Below are 21398 nucleotides of genomic sequence, written 5' to 3'. Positions count from 1 at the left end.
AGCCGCGTTTTTACTGCTGAGAGAGAAACAATTAAAAATATGTCCTGATATTGAAATCCTTCTTATAGTCACAATTTTACTGCGGAGAGAGAAAAAATTAAAAATTCTTCCAAAAATGAAAAATCCTTCTTATAGTCGCGACTCTACTACGCAAAGAGAAAAAATTAATAATATATTTCCCGATATGAAAATCCTAGTCATAGTCGCGATTTTACTGCGGAGAGAGAATAATTAAAAGTATGTCCCGTGAGAGTAAAAATTAAAATTTGTCCCGATATGGAAAATCTATCTTATAGTCGCGATTTTTACTGCGGATAGAGAAATAATTATAAAGGTATCCCGATATGGAAAATCCATCTTTAAGTCGCGATTTTTCTGCTGAGAGAGAAAAAATGTGCCCTGATATGGAAAATCCTTCTTATAATCGCGATTTAACTGCGGAGAGAGAAAAAATTAAAAACAAGTCCTGGTATAGAAAATCCTTAATATTTATTCGCGATTTAACTGCGGTTAGAAAAAAAATTATAAATATGTCCCGATATGGAAAATCCCTCTTTTAGTCGCGAAGTTACTGCGGAGAGAAAAAAAATTATATTATGTCCCGATATGGAAAATCCTTCTTTTAGTCGCGAAGTTACTGCGGAGAGAGAAAAAAAAACGTGTCCTGCTATAGATAATCCTTGTTATAGTATCGATTTTTCTACGGAGAAAAAAAAATTAAAAATGTGTCATGATATGGAAAATACTTCTAATAGTCGCGATTTTATTGCGGAGAGAGAAAAAGTGAAAAATATGTCCCGATGTGTAAAATACTTCATATAGTCCCAACTTTACTGCGGAGAAAGAAAAAAAAATATGTCCCGATATGGAAAATCCTTCTAATAGTCGCGATTTTACTGCTGAGAGAGAAAAAATAAAAATGTGTCCTGCTATGGAAAATCCCTCTAACAGTCGCGAGTTTACTGCGGTGAGAGAAAAAATTAAAAATATGTCCTGATATAGAAAATCCTTTTTATAATCCCGATTTTACTGCGAAGAGAGAAAAAATTAATAATTTGTCCTGATATGAAGAATCCTTTATATAGTCGCAATTTTACTGCGGAGAGAGAAAAATTAAAAATATGTCCTGAATTTAATAATCCTCCTTTTATTTGCGATTTTTCTACGGAGAGAGAAAAAATTAAAAATTTGTCTTGATATGAAAAATCCTTTCTATTGTCACTATTTTACTGCGAGTTGGAAAAAAATTAAAAATGTGTCCCGCTATGGAAAATTCGTCTTATGGTCGCGATTTTACTGCGGAGAGAGAAAAAATTGAAAATGTGTCCTGGGGCCCTATCCACTAGGACAATCTCTCGAATAGTTCGTGGTTGGTTCTCGGAAAGACGTCATCATTACGGAATGAGCTATTCACTAAGGTCTATCCGAACTTTCCGTCACGGGAACTCGTCCGAGAGCGGCCGAAATGACGGAGGGTGTCGTAAAGTGACTTTCCGTTTCTCGGAAACGGAAAGTGATATGCCAGCACCCCCCTTTTCACCACATGAGATTGGGTGTTTTACCCTCTCCCCTAACACCCCCTCCCCCCGCCTAAACACCTCACATAATTAATGGGTGTCACATTACTCCTCTCGGAGACCACCCAGGTGGTCGCAAATGGCCTGATATCACAAGGTTCATGTTTCAGCCACCATATATCGAATAGCTTCGAAGGAAAGTATCAAGTTACATGGGAGCAAAGGGTCATCGTGTTTCACCCCTCCCCCTTTCTCTCCAACTGACCTTAAATGCTTCGAGGACGACTGCTGGATACAAGGGCGGATCCTAGTGGCGTAGCCAGGAATTTCGTTCCGGGGGAGGGTCCAAAACCAGGGGGGAAATTTTTTGAAAAACCGGGCACTAAGTAATGGGCTTTAAACTAGTTTTAACACTTAATCGAAAAAACTTAATTTGTTAAGGAAACATTATGTAAATTCCTGATTTTTCAATATTTTGATTTCATTTATGAAAGATAATAATTGTGTTTTTATATTTCGGGGGCGTCCGGACCCCACGGACCCCCCCCCCCCCTGGCTGCGCCACTGGCGGATCCAGGTTTTTTTCAGTGGGTTTTTTTCTGCACAAGGGTCTAACAGGCAAAAGGTCACCTCGTATTTGGGATTAAAAACAACAACTACTGTACATAATATTCCCTTTATTTTTTTATGAAAGTTATTAATAGAGAATTAAATGATTGAGCCTCCGTAACACACAATATAAAACGAACATAATTATAAACGTATCAAAAATCTTATCTATTTTTTAATTGTTTTGGGAGGGCACTAAAATTAAATAATTTTTTCAACAAACTTTTAAAATTTTGCCTTCCTCTGAAACACTGCCCAGGGCATGTGTCCCCCTGCCCCACCCTAGTTGTGGACCTGGGTCTCCGTTACCATACATGAACCTTGTGAGAACCATGATCTGGGGCACTGTAACACGACAAAATTTATAATTTATATCTGAAGAAGTTTACAAGAGCAAACTTACCACATTGTGATTAAATAATGTTTTAGCAGTGTTGATGCTTTACACCATGAGGAAACTGGCGTTCAGCCCATGGAAATGATTTTGGGGTGAAAGTCGTGGTGCATCTATGCAAGGGCACAGCTAGGAATTAAGGCTAGGGGGGCTTTAGGCGCAATTAGACCTGGGGTGTGTGGTATACCCACCAGGATAAGCGGGAGGTGTGGGGGCCCTCCCCCAGAAATTTTTAAAGATAAATGTTTCAAAACTGTTAGTTTTATGGCTATTTAAGGGATATTTTATTAATCCGTACACTCTTCTATAAGTATATTAATCAAATGAAGTAAAATGGATTAAACTTAAAAGTTTCTCTGAGCTCTGGGGGGGGGGGGGGTTTATCTGCCAAAATCCCCCCTCGCTGCACCACTGCATCTATGACTTCATAATCAGGGGTGGATTCAGCAGCAAATTTGAGGGGGTGGTTCATGTACCCTCACAAAAGAGAGGCATGTTCTTCAGTGAAAAATTTTTTACGCGGAGTGCTACACTTTACGATAATTACAACTCAACCTTCTCTCACATTTGGAGCTTTAACACAAGAATGCCCGGATGGGTCAATTTGACCCAAAAGGGAATATTTATGTTGATCATTTTGAAACAAAGAAAAATTTTACACTCATATTTCATGAATTTTAATTATTTAGTTTGGTTTACCACTGTGCAAAAGTTAGACCTGATATTATTATTATTTCTATTTTTTCTCATCACTTACACATGCCACACCAGGATGGGTCATTTTGATCCAGACTTTCAAATTCAATTGAAGCCTTTCTACTGTTCATTTATATTCAATGTAACAGTGTGTTCTATGCTGATTTTTTGCCAAAATGTTAGTGTATTTTTTTTAACCTGATACCATTGCAATTCATTGCAACTCCCAAACCGATCAGAGGAAAAGTGATAACTATTCACAAATTTGTCGAAGCCAGTTTCCCATAACACCATAGAAATTGTTGAACAACTACAATTTTAATATTTTTTGTCTAATTAAATTTTCTAATACCCTCCAAAATGATTTTGTAAACGACATTAATAAATAAACTGGGAAGGAATTAAGTATTTTGAAATAAATATGCAAACCTGGTCATATTGGGTAAAATTGACCCACTAGGGGCATAAAAGGGTGTTAGAATTGGTCTAGCGTTAAGTCATTCAATTGCTTGCGATTTGAATCTGTGAGAGAGAACATTATTTAGAAGTCATATCCAGGAATTTTTTCATCCTTTCTCTTGATCACTACCACATACATTCCATTGATTTGATTCAAAAATGGCCACAAATTCAAAAAATTATTCAATCTTTATTTATTTTCTAGTGTCCATGGAATAGAAATCCCTTATGCCAAAATTATTTTTTCAACAGTTCAAAATCACCCCACATTTTCAGTTAAAAAAATGCCATCATAAAAATGTAATTCTGTGGGTATTATAATGTGTAGATTGTTGCAAGAACAGAAAGTACAAGAGGTGACTCTTGTGAATCTCCTAATACTGATAGTAGGAACACTTCAGAATAGGTGTGATTAACTATTAGGTTTCATACCTTGTAACCGCACATTATTCTGTTGCAAGATTGAGATAATGGAGCTATAATGTGATGAGATTTTTTTTAACACTTAAGAATGTTTTAAGTACAATGTACGTATGGAATCAGTTTATTCACTTCTCTTGATCACTCAGCATTAATTCTCCTTCACTGGAAATGCTGCCAATTACTTTCTCACTGATTTCTCCCAAAGACTTTGAGGCATCTGCAAAATGAGAGATTTTAATAAATACATACGGCGCTTTCAACCACCTTCTTTTATAATCAAGTATCTCATCAATCAAATTTTTGCCCAATAAAAAATTTTATTGCATGTCGTATACTTCCACTGTTTAACTATCATATCTTCATTTCAAATTTAAATTTGTCATCTCATTGACGTATTTAGTGCAAGGAGAAAGTGGTGTAGCCAGGAATTTCATTTGGGGAGATAGGGGGTCCAAAACCAGGGGTGAACATTTTTGAAAAACAGGGTAAGTACTAAGTAGAGGGTTTTAAACTAATTTTAACACTTTTCATACTTGAAAAACTTCATTCGTTAAAGAAATATTTTGTAAATTCATGATTTTTCAATACTTTTTTTTCTTTTATGAAGGAAAACAACTGCAGGGGAGAGTGGGGCAAAACCGACCCCTTTAATATTCCCCAGTAGGTGTTGTTATCCAGCGGCAAAACTATGAACTAGTTGAAGAGGCCGCCATTACGTGCAGATCGAGCTTGGTTTCGTTGGCATGCTTGACGATGTTGGGGTTACGTAGAGTTCTGAAGTTTTAACCAGTTTCTTTTACAACTTTAATGTCATATTTATTTTGATTATGAGAAGTGTTACCACAATCTGGTTTAGCGAAGGTGAGTACATGAGTTTATTTACTGTGTTTACTTATATTTTAACGTACGAGTAGCTTAGCTAATGATTTTGGATAACCTCAAATTGCCATATTTGTTTTACTGTGTACCTAGGGGCAAAACCGTCAACAGAACATATTTCAACTTATCAGCTGTGCTTCACTATACCTAATAAAATAATAGAACCCAATTCATTAAGTACTAGCTGTACCCGTTGCGGCTTCTTCCGCATTAAATTGAGTTTTTAAACTGCCACATTACATTTTATATGATATTTTTAATTATTTTACATTTTATACAATGTACTTTTTTCCCCTGTATTATTATCTATTACATATCGGCGTCAAGTTATCTCCAACCCCTTCCGATGGAAAAAAGTGTGTGGAAACAAATTTCACCCAAACTACTCATGCCCCCTCCACAAGAAAAGGAAAGAATTAAAAAGAAAGGAGGCTGTATGTCGTCACCTTATAAATTAAAACTGGAGGAAGACGAGAGAAAAAGGAGGAGAAAAAGATCAATATTAAAAAGGAAAGAATGAAAGCTAAAAACAAAGGAACAGCGGCGAAGAATGATAAAAATAAAAAAAGGGTTCTAAAAGAAATCTTGCTTTCCAAGCCACAGCCCCCCAAATGTACAAAGTGAAGTCGAAGAAAATGAAAACCAATGCTTTCGAAGATGAGTACGAATGTGAAGAAGACGAGGCGGCATGCATATTTTGCAATGAATTATATTCAAGGTCTAAAGAGAGGGAGGGGTGGATTCAGTGTTTGAAATGTAAAGGATGGGCTCATGAGGCGTGCGGTAATTGTGAAGAAGAGGATGACAATTTCATACGTGACATTTGTTCCTAAAATGTACATCTAAACTCACGCAGTGTTAATTTCTCATTTTTAATTAATAAATATTGCTGTGCATTGTAAAAACAGTGAGTTTTGATACATAAATTCCCAAAAATAGCATTATAAACTTTTTTAAATGTAAAACCTATGGGTGTGGGTTTTGCCCCACCAGAGGGGCAAAACCGTCATTTTGTCAGTATTAGAAAAAAAATTCATTTAAATTTAACCTGTATCAGTAGAGAATAATGCATCAGTATTTTATTTCTTTAAATGGTAAATATTGCAATTACGCTAATTTTGTGTAAACATTTGTAGCAGAAAGCCAAATTACTCATGAAAAAGGTTAGCAGGTCGGTTTTGCCCCACTCTCCCCTATTTTTATATTTTGGGAGGAATTCGGATCCCCAGGACCCCTCCCCCCTGACTACACCACTGTCAGGGGCTTACCCTCCATGCACTAATGTCATTAAATGCAGAATTCATGAGCAAAGGAAAGCTCAATGCTATACTTGGATAGTAGTTTGCTGAAAGCAACACGGTCAAGTGAGTCAGACAGGGAGAGAGAAACCAAACAGATCATCTTATCAACAGATCTTAACAAATCAATCATTGAAAACACAAAGTAAATGTCATGTACCTTCTTCTCTTTTGATGCAGACAGAAACAAGAATGAAAAAATTGGTATTTCATTATAAAAATCTGATGAAATTTAATATAATATGTATAGTCATAGGCGGATCCAGGGGGGGGGGGGGGCACGGGGGCACGTGCCCCCCCCAGATCCTTAAAAATATGATAGATTTTTAATACGGTCCCATTATAATTTCGTTCGTTTTGTATTACGAGGTATCCTTGTGCCCCCCCCCCCCCCAGAACAAAATCCTGGATACGGCCTTGCTTGTGCCCCTCCCAGAAAGAAATCCTGGATCCGCCCCTGTGTATAGTAATTAATATGTTAGGATCTAACCAATTGTGCAGCATTATAATGAAAATGATAGAAATGTAACACTGTTAATGTGAGAAAAATGTGAAAGAAAAGATTGAAATGGATGTGATTGGGGAGAGAGGAAATAGGGGCCACGACATTAACGTCATTACCATTGTGTGATTGGTTTGTTGGCCATTTTGGCCATTGACTGAATTGAAATGAGAGTGGTAGGGGCAGAAGGAGGCCATTTGTGGATGAAGGGGAAGTGTCACCTCTCCACCCCTCGTATTCTGTATTCTTTGGCACCTATTACTCATTCAAATCTCACGTCATCACCCTGATATTTTCAGAGCCCACACAATAGGCCTCCGTCAATGTTTCCCTGCATTTACATCACATCTAAAATTAATAACGTCTGGGGGCATACAGAGGTAAAATTTGGAATTTGATAGGGTCTGAGCGTAGAAATTTTAAGTTCCAAACAAGTAAAACGTCATTCAAAAAAGACAATTTGAGTGGGAGTGATATCTCCTCCCACCCTTTAAACAAATAGCATTCCCATTCAGGCACCAGAAAATAAGCTCTACTCAGTGCCTGGAATTTGGGGCCATGAAATTGAGGGGCTGACATTACATTCGGCAGTGGAAACATCCATTGATCACTGAGGAATTACTCCTGGTGGGTAATGAAGTCCTAAAAATATTTATTTACCTGAGGCAACTGAGGATGATGGATTCGAATGAATCAAAGTCCATTTGTCTCTTATCTCCCCCTCACTCCAAGACTCGGCCAGTCCGAATCCGAATGCCTGCAAATGAGCCAAATCAATTAATTGAAGCAAACAGAAGAATTCAAATCAAGTTGACAAGTATCTATCCACAATTGAGCTATGCTAGAACCTGATCCTCACAACTTACAGGTTTAGATGAAGAAGGTGAGGCACCTCTGTCAAAGAATTGCAAATCAGTCGCCGTCTCAGCCAACCTCCCAGAGACCACTTCTCCCACACTCACGCTGTCCAGATTGACAACTTTTAAGCCATGGGATGATTTGAACTTTACTTCACCTTCAGAGAAGCACGCAATGGATTTCTCTGCCACAGAGCCCTCCTCAACTTCTGGATCCTGAAAAGGTATGCATTAGTAATGGGTAAATATACGTAGGTAAAATATTACCAAGTATATGAGGAAGACAAAGGCAACAAAAAAAAATAATTTGATGAACATTAAGAATTTAGGCCTTTTGATGCCGTTAAGAGTATACTCCAAGGGATAGAATCATTAGCTTATGTCCTTTACTACATAAGCTAATGATTCTCTCCCTTAAATGCATTCTATGCACTGAAGTTCAATATTAAAATTCATCATCATCAAGGAAGTAAAATGGAATTACATATTTATTAGGGATGGACAGATCCAGGATTTTTTTCGGATCCGGATTCCTCGATTTTTGGAGCCGGATCTTTCGGATTGGATATTTTCGGATCCAAATGCATTTTCAAATTCCCGATGCTGAAATTCCCCCAATGATGGTTCAATCTCTTGGGAAGAGTCAAACTATGTGCCAGTATTATTTTGTATGTAACCTCTGCGAGAGCTTTCAAACAAAACGGTTCATGAGTAGGACAAGAATCGCGAGCGATGGCGCACTCGAAGAGAGAATCGGAACTCCTTCCCCCCTTATGGGTCGTTGCATTCACTGAAGCTATTATTCAAAATTTCAGATCCAGATCCGATGTCTTCCGCGACTCTGGATCCAATGTATCCGATGAAGGGCAATATCCGTGAATATTTGGATCTGAGGTATCCGATCCGACCATCCCTAATATTTATCTTTACCAGGGGCAAATTTGGAGGGGTCACTGGGGTCATGACCCTCCCTCAAATGTTATCAAAAAAAAATTTTATTACTTTAATAGGTTTTTATCCATAAATTTCTATGTGTTCAATTTTGCCTGTTGATCAGATTAGAAATGAAATTTCAGGCTCCTAAATGCATAAAAAATGGAAGTTTAAGAAAAGCTTACGTGGGAGAATGCCCCTCTATCCCAGTGGAGGGGGTAATCCATACTCCCTGGACCCAGGTTAAGACCCCCCCTAAATTTGATGCTGAACCCACCCCTGGATATCAATTATCCGACTCAGCACTGTGAACAGAATTGAAACTCCCTCAAGCAGCAATTTTGGACTAATTCATTGGTTTAAATCAAAATGATAAAACATTTTGTCTAACTGTCATGCATCAAATACCAATTGGGTGGATTCAGGGGGAGTGATCTCTCACTCTCTACAGAAGCAGACTGCTACGTTGGATATGTAAACTGAATGGAAAAAGGTGAGTGGATGCATGGCCAAAGTTTAGAGCTTTGTGCTGTGTGGGCCAGCAATCCTACTGAGGCTTTAGGGGCTATGCAACACCCCTCAGTGAACAGGGGCATATGCCATAGCCTAAGTAAATTTCATAAAAGTAATCCAAAATTTATTTTAAATTTTGATGCTTTTTGTTTTCATTGTACTTGAATGCACAGGTTTGGTACTTTTTTGGACAAATTACCATTCAATTTGGAGGGGCCAGGCTATCCCTGACCCCTCAAAACTCCACCCATGAGTGGGCATTATGTAGGGGCTTTTGAATCGTCTCACAGCACACCATTGGCCACCTAGACCTAATATTTAAGCTCCTGCCAATCAGTGACGAGGGTAAGTAGTCCCTGAAAAGGCCTCTTCAAGATACGCCTGAGTGCTCACACTGTATTGCTGTGCATTGGTTGTATTGAGGGGGAAATTCCATGGCTGCTGTGGTCAACTCACACCCCTCAATTTGCCTATTGAGACCAGAGGTGCTGACAAAAAAATATTGGGGGGCTCATACCGGGTCTTACCCTGGGAAATTTTAAATATATGTAGTGAGTTTTAACATTTTTAAAAGCATTTTAGAAGAGTCATTTGATCAGCATGAGAACCCTGAAAACTCGACTCTAGATTACTGGAACCTCCGAGGAAAATAAGCAAGCGTGACACTTTTTCCTCACCCCCATAACAACTTTTAGAGGGGTTTGAGGCCCTCTCAGGCCTCATGGAGTCAGCGCCACTGATTAGGACTCAAATAGGTCTCACAGCACCATAATTTGGTCCTCAAATTTTGAATCGGTCAAATCCATCCAAATCCATCCAAATGCATAACAGCTCAGCTCAACTTTTTCCTACAACTCTTGAGGTCCACCGTTGATTACACAGGATAAAGCCCTTCCCAGAAAGCTTTAAATAAATTTCATGAATGACCCTAAAAATCTATTCGTAAGAAAATGTTTGATGAAGCATCCAATGGGTGCCAAAAGTTGTCAGGCTTATCAACTATAAAAGATATGGCATCCAAAATCATTGAACCAATTATTCTACCTTTCAGTTTGGTTAACAACTCAACAAAATTGGTCCATAGATCTTTCCTGAAGGAGCAATCACCTATAAAATGGAATCATACACCCGGCTGCCCATATTTTTTTGCTAAGTGTACTCATGAAATTTTGATGAGCAATTCATCACTTTAATTCATCACCAAAATTTCAGTTCAATGGTTCAATTTCTAAGAAACACTATAATATGTGGAGTACGTCCAAAAGACATCTCAAAGCTGCAATTACCCGTGAGAGCTTCTACCAAGAAGCACCAATAATGGGAAGTAACTGAGCTACACTGAATGAAAATGACTTCAACCCACAATCTCCTGATGTCATGTTGGTTGCTCTGGCTAATTAAACTACCAGGACACTTAGGATTACAATGAAATCGGCAGGGATATATTGAACATAATACCCCTTTAGCTCAAGCTCATAGTATAGTGTCCAATTCATAGATGGCACCTATGTCCAATAGATGATTCATGGATGATATTCTTGAATTGTTCAACATTGTCTGGAGTACCTACAGAATAATTCCAAACTCCCATTCCTTTATCATGCATTGGAGTTAGTAGTTACGTACCAGAATCAATCTCAAACAATTCCATCAGGGCTATCCCACTCATCGTACGGCCAGACCATAAGTCAAAATTGACCATAATTATGGCCTCGGGGCATAAGCCCTCAAGGGCTTAATATTTAAAGAAAATATGAATATTGTGCGTGAGCACATGCAGATTCAATGGGTATTGGTGAGATAGGTATGTAGAAGAATACTGTCAATTTCATTTGGTTAGGAGTAGGATAAGGGATATGTGTAGTCTTTTAGCATATGATGATTATATTTTCATTTAATTTCAATAAATTCGCTAGACCAGTGGCACAGTTTGTGAACCAAACTTGTAGTACCATTTATAATTTTCACACTCGCCTTCAGAATGGGCATTAAGACTTATGGCTGAGCCACAAGATGCCCACCAGATGGCACATGAGCCCTGTTGGTAACTGAATCAATGTAGGCTGTAATTTCAGATCAGGCCATACAATACTTACAGTGATACATGAGTCCCAGATATCAGAATAGCCCTGCAGCATAAACCCCCAAGGCAGCTAATTACTCACAAATACATAGGAGAATAAGATGGGGGCACGAGAGCAAAAGCAAAGACACACAAAATCACACACATTGTAGGAAAGAAATGAGAACAAGCAGTGGCTTAACTGTGGGGGGGGGGATGAGGGGATAGTACCTCCCCCCCAAAGCTTCAGAGAAATAAGAAAATTATTTTAAACTTTTGTCCATTTTTGGCACATAATAACTACATCTGATTAAGGTTAAATTTTAAGTGACAAAATGATGTGAAATGTATTTCCAGGCATGTCGTTTTTCAAAAATTTTGCCAGATTTTGCCTGGGGTGGGGGGATGGGTAACCATCCCATCCCCCCCCACCTCCCCCCCCCCCCCCCCCCCCCCCCCCCCCCCCCCCCCCGAGGCATATTCCTAGTTACACCACTAAGAACAAGCATTTCAAGGCAATGCATTTTACAAAAGTGTAAAGGAACTTAATCTTACCATTGAAAAGGAAGAAATAGTATCAAAATCTTGTGATCTTTCTACCTCCGGTTGCTCTGCAATGGCCCCAACAGAGGGGTAAATGATTTGGTTGGCATCAGTCTGCGTCTCAGATTCAACCGTCAATTTAGAAGACGGCTGTGCCTCTCCATGGAAACTTTTCTTCGCTTTGAATATGCGATGCTTGCTAAAGGTTGGTTGCTCTTCATCATCTTCTTTTCTTGTGGCACATGGCACAGGCTTTAAATTTACCTTCATTATATCAGGAGTATTTTCTTGAGGTAGTACATCAGACTTATTCGGTTTTCTTGAATGACTGGGGAAGGGATCTTCTACTTCAGAATTTCCTTCATTGGATGAAAATGAATTACTTGGAGAGTGGAGCTGATCAGAACTTATTTTTACCACTGAAGGTGTGAGTACAGGTGTTGATACAGAATCAAATCTCATTTCATCCTGAGAACTCCCTCCTGGGTTGTAATCCTGCTTACAGAAAAGTAATTTAAATACATGATAATATATACACAATAAACATTAATTATATTTTGAAATAGCTCAGTTTAAATAAATTAGATGAACTTTGAATTAGGGATCAGTAAATTCAATTTCGTCATCTTATCTTTGATTGGACCACTGAAAAATGAATGCCCAGAGTAACACTAAACACATGAAGAATTTTAAAGGTACATGCATTTGAGCTTTGATTGTCCCTTTTATTGGAGGGAGAAGACCAATCAGAAAATCAAAAAGACAACTTCAATTCCAAGTATTGGAGCCTCAATTACCCACTCATGATAATCCTCTGAGCAATTTTTATTTTCGTTCCTGTTGGAGGTGAATTGAGGCAAAAATTCAAGATGCAAGGACTTGTCATGAAGATTAAAATTTAAGTAAGACTAAATTTATTGACATGAAAAAGGAATAAGAGAAGGCAAGATGATTAATGATAGATTAAGATCAGGGGCGGATCCAGGATTTTTTTCTGGGAGGGGCACAAGCAAGGCCGTATCCAAGATTTTGTTCTGGGTGGGGCACAAGGATACCTCGTAATACAAAACGAACGCAATGATAATGGGACCGTATTAAAAACCTTGCATATTTTTGAGGGTCTGGGGGGGGCACGTGCCCCCGTGCCCCCCCCCCCCCCCCTGGATCCGCCTATGATTAAGATGTTTTCCATGGATATGCTATACCACTGCATGAAATTAGGCATATGTGCATATATGCATTACTTAACTATTTTCATAAGATGAATATATATGTGGGCTTCTCAAAATGGAAGTATTATTGTAATTGAGTCAGTAATATCCCATGAGTAAAAGTTAGGTCTTCGTCAGCACATATTTACTCAATAAAAAATTCGAATTTATCAAAGCATTGGGAGGGATGGGGTGTACCTAATACTGCATCTTGCAAACATTTTGAGGAGGTATGATCCCCTAGAACCTTCCATACCAAATGACCTCGTGAAGGCATGCAAATTTACTCACCAATATTGAGAGGGTAGGTGTTGGAGGAGTTTTTTCATCTGTTTTAATATCTTCATCTGTATTCAGCTGATCACAGATGGTGTCCATTGACTTTTTAGGACTGATTGGAGGAGTTGCAACTTTAACTAAAGGGCACTCGTTCAATTCTTCTCTGTCATCATGATATTGAGGTGATACAGGAGGAGTAGGAATAATCATATCACTCCATCCTTTATCTTTATTACCTGAGTAGATGAAAACATAATTGAGTAATGAAATACGTCAAAAGAATAACTTAATGATGCAAATTTAAAATTCAAGAATGATAGAAACCACAAGCCCTCTCCAGCTGCACACGGCTACTATATATGTAGCAATCGTGACTTAAGTCCAGGCCAATTGGCCTGACCTTAAGACCAACAGGCATTGATTGAAATACATTATCTCCATTGCCTATTTTAATCATAGAATATTATCAAATAAATCGTAGATTCCAGCAATTAGAAAACAGAGAGTATCATGGAAAATCTGTCGTAAAGATTATTTGGAAGGCATTATAAATACTTGGGTGGCTTTAAAATAATTTGACCAAGTTTAAATTATGAACATTAACTCACAGGGTTCAGTTGGAGGGGGTGAGCTTGTTGGTGTGTAGACTCTTTCGGGCGGGACAGCTGGATATTCCTGCGCAGAAGCACGCAGTTCCGAAAATAGCCTCTTCGTTTCACTCGCAGGGATGTCACCCTTAAAGAAAATTTTAAGTCAAGTCAATACACACTCAAGTACATAATCAATTTTCAAGTTTATGTAGAGTTCTGATGTTGAATGAATCTTGAAGGCATGTGAGCAAATGCGATTTGGATGAAAATATAAGTTTCAAAAAGATACATTTGGCTAGGTTATTTCTCAAAATATTATTTTATCCAGAGCATTTACATGTTCTCAATGAAATGACATCTAACTGTCTGCATGCATTGAAACTTATCAAAAACATTCACCAAATAACTATAAATGCTGATTGTGCAGAATCATAAACTTAGAATTCTTAATCACAAGAGATATCGCAAATGCAAGCACACACACAATGGGCAGGTGCTCACAGGATAGCTATTAGTGACTGTCCGTCATGCCCATGATATACCTATGTATTTATATCCATTAAGCAATCTTTATTTATAAAAATGGTTTTCTGTGGGACATAGTCTTCACGTTGGCTTGTGGCAAAAACTGACTTCCGGCGGACCTTCATGGAGTGTCGGCCGTGACTCTATAAACATACAGGTTGTGTAATCTGCATTCTGCACGTTATGTCGACACGTGAATCAATAATGAGCCTCTAATAATATATGTGCGTATTACCCGGCTTTCATACTCCACTTCTGATTTGCTGCCCTTTGCCGTATTCGCTTTCGACTCATCTCGCTGGTCGGATATGTTGGATGTTGGATAGGATGGCTCTTCCCCAATCACTCGTTTGAATTCGCCAAGCAGAACGTTCTCGATGAAAGCAGTGAGTGAGTCCCCATCAATGTACGCTTTGGGATCCTTAATACGTCAAAATCAAAAATAAATAAGATGAATAAATGCAAAATTTCCAAAACACATTGAAGGTGGTCTCTCTTTAATGGATCCCTTTGCTCATGCTCGGGCCATTTTTCAATAATTTCAAAAATCTGCAAGTTGCATTCTTTTTATGTTTTTGGGCTGATTTTTATTTTATATTAATTTTAATTCTTCTTATTTTAGGACTGGAGGGATAGCATATTAATTAATTGTATGTTTTATGCAAAATACATTACATGTGGGGAAAAAATTATTTTAAAACTGCGTGAGACTAAATATTAGGTACCTACCAAATAAATGCATATGGATGTAATATTTTGTTTCCAGCCCTCTACATGTTAACCTACTCCACGTATTGAGAAGTAGTTATCATAATTTTTATTCATAATTCAACACTTTGATTGTGGATTTAATATGATGTGCAACCCAAAACTCCAAAATTATTTTAGTATTAATTTATAATGGCAAGTATAGTGCATTAAGTATCATTGGGTCTTTATTCTGATCATTTCCTCCACTTACAATTTATTTTAATCATGAATACTCTATGTCTAATACAGGATTGGTAAATGGTAATGCTGGAGAAGGGATAGTGCTTAGAAAGAGTGCCGGAATGTGTGTTAAAAGCTACCAGCAGTTTAATGAAAGAATAGTAATGGTGAAGATAGAAACTAAACCTGTAGCTACTGCATTGGTGCAGGTTTACATGCCTACATCAGATTATGAAGCCGAAGAAGATGAAGATATCTACCAAGATATAACAGAAGTTATCAAGCAGGTAAGAGGGGAAGAAAATATTATTATTTTAGGTGACTGGAACGCCTTTGTCGGTAAAGGTCAAGACATAGTGATAGCTGGGAAGTATGGATTAGGAAATCGAAATGAAAGAGGAGAAAGGCTACTAAATTCTGCCCTGAACACAGGGTAGTGGTTGCCAAGACTTTATTCAAAAATCCCCTGCAAAGGAGATACACGTGGAAGATGCCAGGAGACCTTAGAAGATTCCAAATCGACTACATTCTAGAGAAACAAAAATTCTGGAACCAAGTGAAGGACTGAGAAAGCTACCCAGCAGCAGATATTGACAGTGACCATAACTGATTAATGATGAAATGCCAACTAAAATTCAAATAGTTGAAGAAAGCCGTGAAAAACATATGGCAGGTAGAGAAAGGAGGAGGTTCGGCATCAACTGGCTTTTTAAGAATCTGTAGAAAAGAGAATAGGAGAGGATACGACAAATAAATCAATGGAGGAGAATTGGAAAACCATTAGACGTGGTCTGCAGGCAGCAACTGAGGAAGTTCTTGGTAAAAGAAAAGTCCTTATGAAAAACTAAGGATCACGCAGGAAGTATGTATTGGATCTCACTGAAGAAAGAAGAAATTAAAAGGCTGCAGAACAGAAAAAGGGCAGAATTGTTACAAAAGAATTAGGAACAAAAAAGGTATGTTGTAAAGCGAGGAGGGCTAGAGAAGCATGCATGAAAAATATTTGTGAATCATCTGCAGTTTATACAAAAATCTTGTGCATGGAAAAGTAGAGGCCGCCTGTAGGATAGTGAGTAACCAATTTAAGGAAAGGGGAGTAAGATGTAAAACCCTAAGGGACAAAAATGGAGAACTAATGATCAAAAACGAAGAGAAAGGGAAGACATGGGAGCCCCAATTTTAAGATCAGAATTTGATGCAGCTGTAAGAGACCTTTGGATAAATAAATTATCTGGAATTGATGATATGTCTGCAGAGCTAATTAAAAATGCAGGAAATTTATTTTGAAGGTGAGATATAAAAGGACTTCAAGAGGAACATAATAATCCTAATTCCTAAGAGGAAATGAGCGGAGAACTAAGAAGATTTTAGGATCTTAAGCCTGATTATCCTTGCATCGAAGATACTGACAAGGATCATCTATAGAAGAGTAGAATCACGAGCAGAAGAGTATATGGATGAGGACCGATTTGGATTCAGAAAAAGTAGAGGCACAAGAGAAGCAATATTGGTTCTTAGGCTGTTCATAGAGAATGGAGAAGAACAAACCAATGTTCGTTGCGTTTTTGGTCTTAGAGAATGTATTTGACATTTTGGATTGGAACACAATGCTTGGAATCCTAAAAGAAACTGAAGTTCTTTACAATGACAGAAGAATCATCTGAAGTTCATACAAAAACCAAGTAGCAGTGATAAAATCAGGGCCCAGCTGTAAAGAACCAGGAACTAGAAAAGGGTGAGACAAGGCTGCTATTTGTCACCCATAATTTTCCATGCATTGCATCGAGAAAGCAACTAATGAAATTAAAGAAAAGGTTTCGGGAGTAATACATATCTATGGAGATTTGGGAGTATGTGAGACTAATTCGGGAGTAATATCTTTGGGTGAATATCTATGGAGAAAAAATTAGCATGCTAAGGTTTGCTGATGACATAGCCGTCATAGCAGAAACAGAGAAGGATTTGAAAAATATTCTGGTTAAAATGGGTAGGGTAATGGGTAGATATCAGCTAAAAATAAACACAAAGAAAACCAAGATATTTGAATGCAGCAAAAGAGAAGAAGTTAAGACTATCATCAAAATAGGGGAGCAAAAATTGGTAGTGGTGGATGAATTATGTGATTTGGTAAGCAGGATCACTAGCGACAGGAGAAGCAAGAAAGAAATTATCAGCAAAATAGCCCAAGGGAGGAGAGCATTCTACCAAAAGAGAGACCTGCTTACAGCGGGAAACTTAAATAAAAAAGCAATTTATAAGAACCTACATTTAGAGAATGATCCTATATGGAAGTGAGGCATAGACAATGACAGCAGCGGAGAAAGCAAGTTTAGAGGCCTTCGAAATGTGGTGCTACAGAAGAATGATGAAGATCAAATGGATCGACCGAGTTAGTAACGAAGAAGTCCTAAAAAGAGTAGGAGAGAAGAGAAGCCTCATGAAAACCTTAATAAGAAGACAAAACCACCTTGTAGGCCACATCTTGAGACATAATGGCCTGATGAAGACAATCGTCGAGGGACAAGTGGAAGGCAAGAACGGAAAAGGAAGACCTCGAACAACATATAACAATACCTCCCCTACAAAAATGCTCAACAACCACCCACTGTATCAAATCTGCTCATCTAGTAGCCCAATAATATGAATCCGCTCAGCTGGCAGTAGCTGGAGCACAAACACTAACCTCCTAAGCTTGGAGAATTGGAAGTGAGCGTTTATGCTCCGGCTACTGCCAGCTGAGTGGTTTCGTATTGTTTGGCTACTAGATGAGCGGATTTGATTTGGTGAGCGATTGTTGAGCAATTTTGCAGTGGAGGTATCGATATAGAACAGGTAAAGAAAGATGTGAAAGAGAAGAAATACATAGGTGTGTAAAGATTAGCTGATAGGAGAATTGAGTGGAGAGCTGCGTCAAATCAATTTTAAGCCAATGAAATTGATGATTACTGTAACAGGCCGCGGCCGTCCTCTCAGCGCATGGAGCTCCCTGAGGAAAAACCTGGGAAGTGGGGGCATGAAGGCCCTCAACGGGGAGAAGGGCTAAGGCCCGTTGTGAAAGGGAAAGAATAGAGAGTTGAGTTTGGGACCTCAAAGTGAGTGGACGTGATTTCTAATATCCTTCTCCGGTGAACCAGCGCTACAATTACTATAATATGTACGGTAAAAGTCCCACCAAATTTTCATTGATGTAGTATTCTGCTTGTTGAAGGTCAAGACTATGCCAATATGTATGTTCCACGATCAACATACCATCAAAGTACACAAAAATATTTTGCTTACCTACCCTGGATAATCAAGTTTAACAAACTCATAAAATACAAAGAATAATATAACCTTGATTAATAAACATAAAATAAATTTGATTAAAAGTTTTTCCCACTCAATTTTCCAAATACAGACATATTGTTTGCCTTTACATTATAGTACCTATTTCAAATGTAATTTCTTATAGTATATACGATGATTTCACATAAAAATACAATACCAATTCCTTTGGAGATAAAAGGACTCTTGTAGCAGCCACATCCTCCACCAATTCATCAAATGAAATATTCAGTGCCACATCTTCTATTAGTTTCTCTGCAGAAATATTATCCCCTGCCCTGTAGGTAAAGCCAAAATATCATATTTATGAATCACCAGTGGTTCAAAATCACAATAATTGCAATACATGTACATGTATTTATTTTCCCCTTCAGAGCTCTTACCCTGCATTTTTTTCTTTCCCTGCATCACTACAAGGATTTGGAGTGGATAACATCCCATCATTAGGCATAGCTGGTCCAACTCCAATGCATCCTTCTTCATACACTGAAAAATAATCCCATCAAACTGATGTTTATAAATGATAAAGCAGGTAAATTCGAAAAGCTTTTTTTTTCTAAATTAGTTCCGAGGTAATGCTTATTAAATAGAAGATAACAATTTTTGCTCTCCCAAATAATAGCTGTGAGGATATATATTTTCTCCTCACATTCATTTCATCATTACATCATTGAGATCATTGTAGGGCTCCAACTCACTGTGAAGAGTGAGTCCTAATGTTATTAACCTCAAAGATAAGTGATTTGAGCATGGAAAAATACCAATTTATTCAAGTCAAGAGCTGTTTATATGCTTTTGTTATCGATTTACTTGTAATGGCACTCATTCATAAATCTCCTGAGCTGGCAATTTGAAGTTCCAGATCATGGAGGTGAAGAAAAACATGCTGCAGTCACTGCTCTTTATTATCTTCCTATTCCAACTTTTATGCTGTAGGTAAATGAACTCTTAAGTGTTTTGCTTCATCTATTTATGTTCACCTGGTGCCTCATGAAGATAATTTTTTGCTCCTTAGGCTGAAGACAGGCTGAATATATTCATACACATAGCTCAGGGAGTAATAATACTATGATTTAAAATTTTTAATTCGATGCATAGGAGAGATCATATGAATTTACATGTACATAATATGTAGGAAATTTGCCTTCTCTAATTCATGACGTCAAGATATAAAATATTGCTCCCACAAGTGCGATTAAAATTATGTTTATGGCTTATCTTAATTTGAAATAGTCATAAAGTCGTAAAGCCATGTATTATGATGTAGCAATCAAAATGCATGCTGTTAGCTTTTAAAATAATATAAGTGGGAAGTATGATGTCTTTTTTTATCATTTGATACATTGTTCCACAATATCTCTCCACAAAAACGTGACTTTACTTGTAAAGCCATGTATTGTAGGAGCACAACTCAGAGATTCTAGATTTTCCACATAGGAATAATAAAATTTTGCTGTTGGCTGACAGAATTTTTGAAAGCAATCAGGAAACAGTAATAAGTGACTCTTCAACTTTCCCTAAAAATATTGGAATCCAATAAAAAGCATTTCTGATAATTACAAAGAAGAATGGGATTTTTTCGCCTCAAGGCAGAATCATTAACTGAAATGTTACTGAGTACTGAATTACTGAGATGCAGCCTTTGAGAAAGCATTAAAATATATCATGTGGCTACAGGAAAAATTTAATGATGAAGTTAACTAGTGACTAGTTAGCAGGGGCGGATCCAGGATTTTTTTCTGGGAGGGGCACAAGCAAGGCCGTATCCAAGATTTTGTTCTGGGTGGGGCACAAGGATACCTCGTAATACAAAATGAACACAATGATAATGGGACCGTATTAAAAACCTTGCATATTTTTGAGGGTCTGGGGGGGGCACGTGCCCCCGTGCCCCCCCCCTGGATCCGCCTATGCTAGTTAGTTAATGTCATTTTTGCTGCCATTTCTAAATCTACATTGTAGTGTTTATCATCATTAGTCAAAAACCCTAAGATTGGTTTGATGCAGCTTATCTCCATTCTTCTCTCCTATCCACTAGCCTTTTCATTCCTGGTTATTTAAAGTTGGAGTGGCTGCGACTCCTCAGGATAATAATGTGGTGATTTCCCCTTGCCTTCCACATCGCAGTACTACAGTCATTAAAATAAATTTTACCATGCCTGCAGTGAAATGAGTGCCACTGTACTGACCACCGTGGTCTCCACCTTCACTCATATGAAGAAGAGCTGCTGCCCTCTCCCCCGGGTGATGAGAGACAAAATTGTTGGCGGCCTCCCATCACCAAGTCATGGCATCTTCACGGGTTTAATGTATCATTTAGATGGCCTATCTTACACAGAGATAGATTCATACCACCTGGGAATGCCACCGCTTCCCACATAGCAACGAACCTCTCAGAGACGTCTCACTATGGTCTCGAATGACTCGAATATCTCGTATGTCTCAGAGATGTCTCGGAGATGTAATCGTGAGACGTTCAGGAATTAAAAAAAAAAAGTATTTAAACGCCATCAATGCCTTCCATATATATTTTTTGGTGCAAATCTGCAGTTTTGATTATTAAAATCACGACATTTAATATGGGTTTCTTATTTTCAAAAGGTGATCCATCAGAAAATTTGTCGCTAAAAATGATCGAGAAAAGTAGGCCATAACTGTATAATTTAAATATAATTATTTTTTTGCCTAAATTTAAAGCATACCATAGTACAAAGTCTGATGAGACATCTCAGAGACTTATGTGAGACGTCTCAAGAGATGTCACATAGACCATTTTTTTGGACATAGTGACATCTCAGAGCAGTCTCAGAGATGCCTCTGAAGCTCTCAGAATGTCTCTGAGTCGTAACATGTG

At 38.0% G+C, this 21398-nt stretch overlaps 1 protein-coding gene across 1 annotated transcript in view; it reads right to left on the bottom strand.

The window, feature by feature from the left end:
* Window positions 1-4183: 4183 nt before the first annotated feature.
* Window positions 4184-21398, bottom strand: part of LOC124153380 — a 328088-nt gene continuing 310873 nt past the window's right edge. The window contains exons 7-15 of the mRNA XM_046526497.1: window positions 18928-19030; window positions 18705-18822; window positions 14526-14711; window positions 13784-13910; window positions 13188-13411; window positions 11698-12180; window positions 7644-7850; window positions 7438-7534; window positions 4184-4315 (exon numbers count right to left, since the gene is read on the bottom strand). Of these exons, the coding sequence (XP_046382453.1) occupies window positions 4224-4315; window positions 7438-7534; window positions 7644-7850; window positions 11698-12180; window positions 13188-13411; window positions 13784-13910; window positions 14526-14711; window positions 18705-18822; window positions 18928-19030 (1637 nt within the window). The 3' untranslated portion in view covers window positions 4184-4223. The remainder of the gene's footprint in view (window positions 4316-7437; window positions 7535-7643; window positions 7851-11697; window positions 12181-13187; window positions 13412-13783; window positions 13911-14525; window positions 14712-18704; window positions 18823-18927; window positions 19031-21398) is intronic.

The sequence above is a fragment of the Ischnura elegans genome, chromosome 2 (genome assembly GCF_921293095.1).
Source record: "Ischnura elegans chromosome 2, ioIscEleg1.1, whole genome shotgun sequence".
NCBI classification, from domain to species: domain Eukaryota; kingdom Metazoa; phylum Arthropoda; class Insecta; order Odonata; family Coenagrionidae; genus Ischnura; species Ischnura elegans.
Note: the sequence above shows the minus strand (reverse complement) of the source record. Positions and strands in the feature narration are given on the sequence as shown.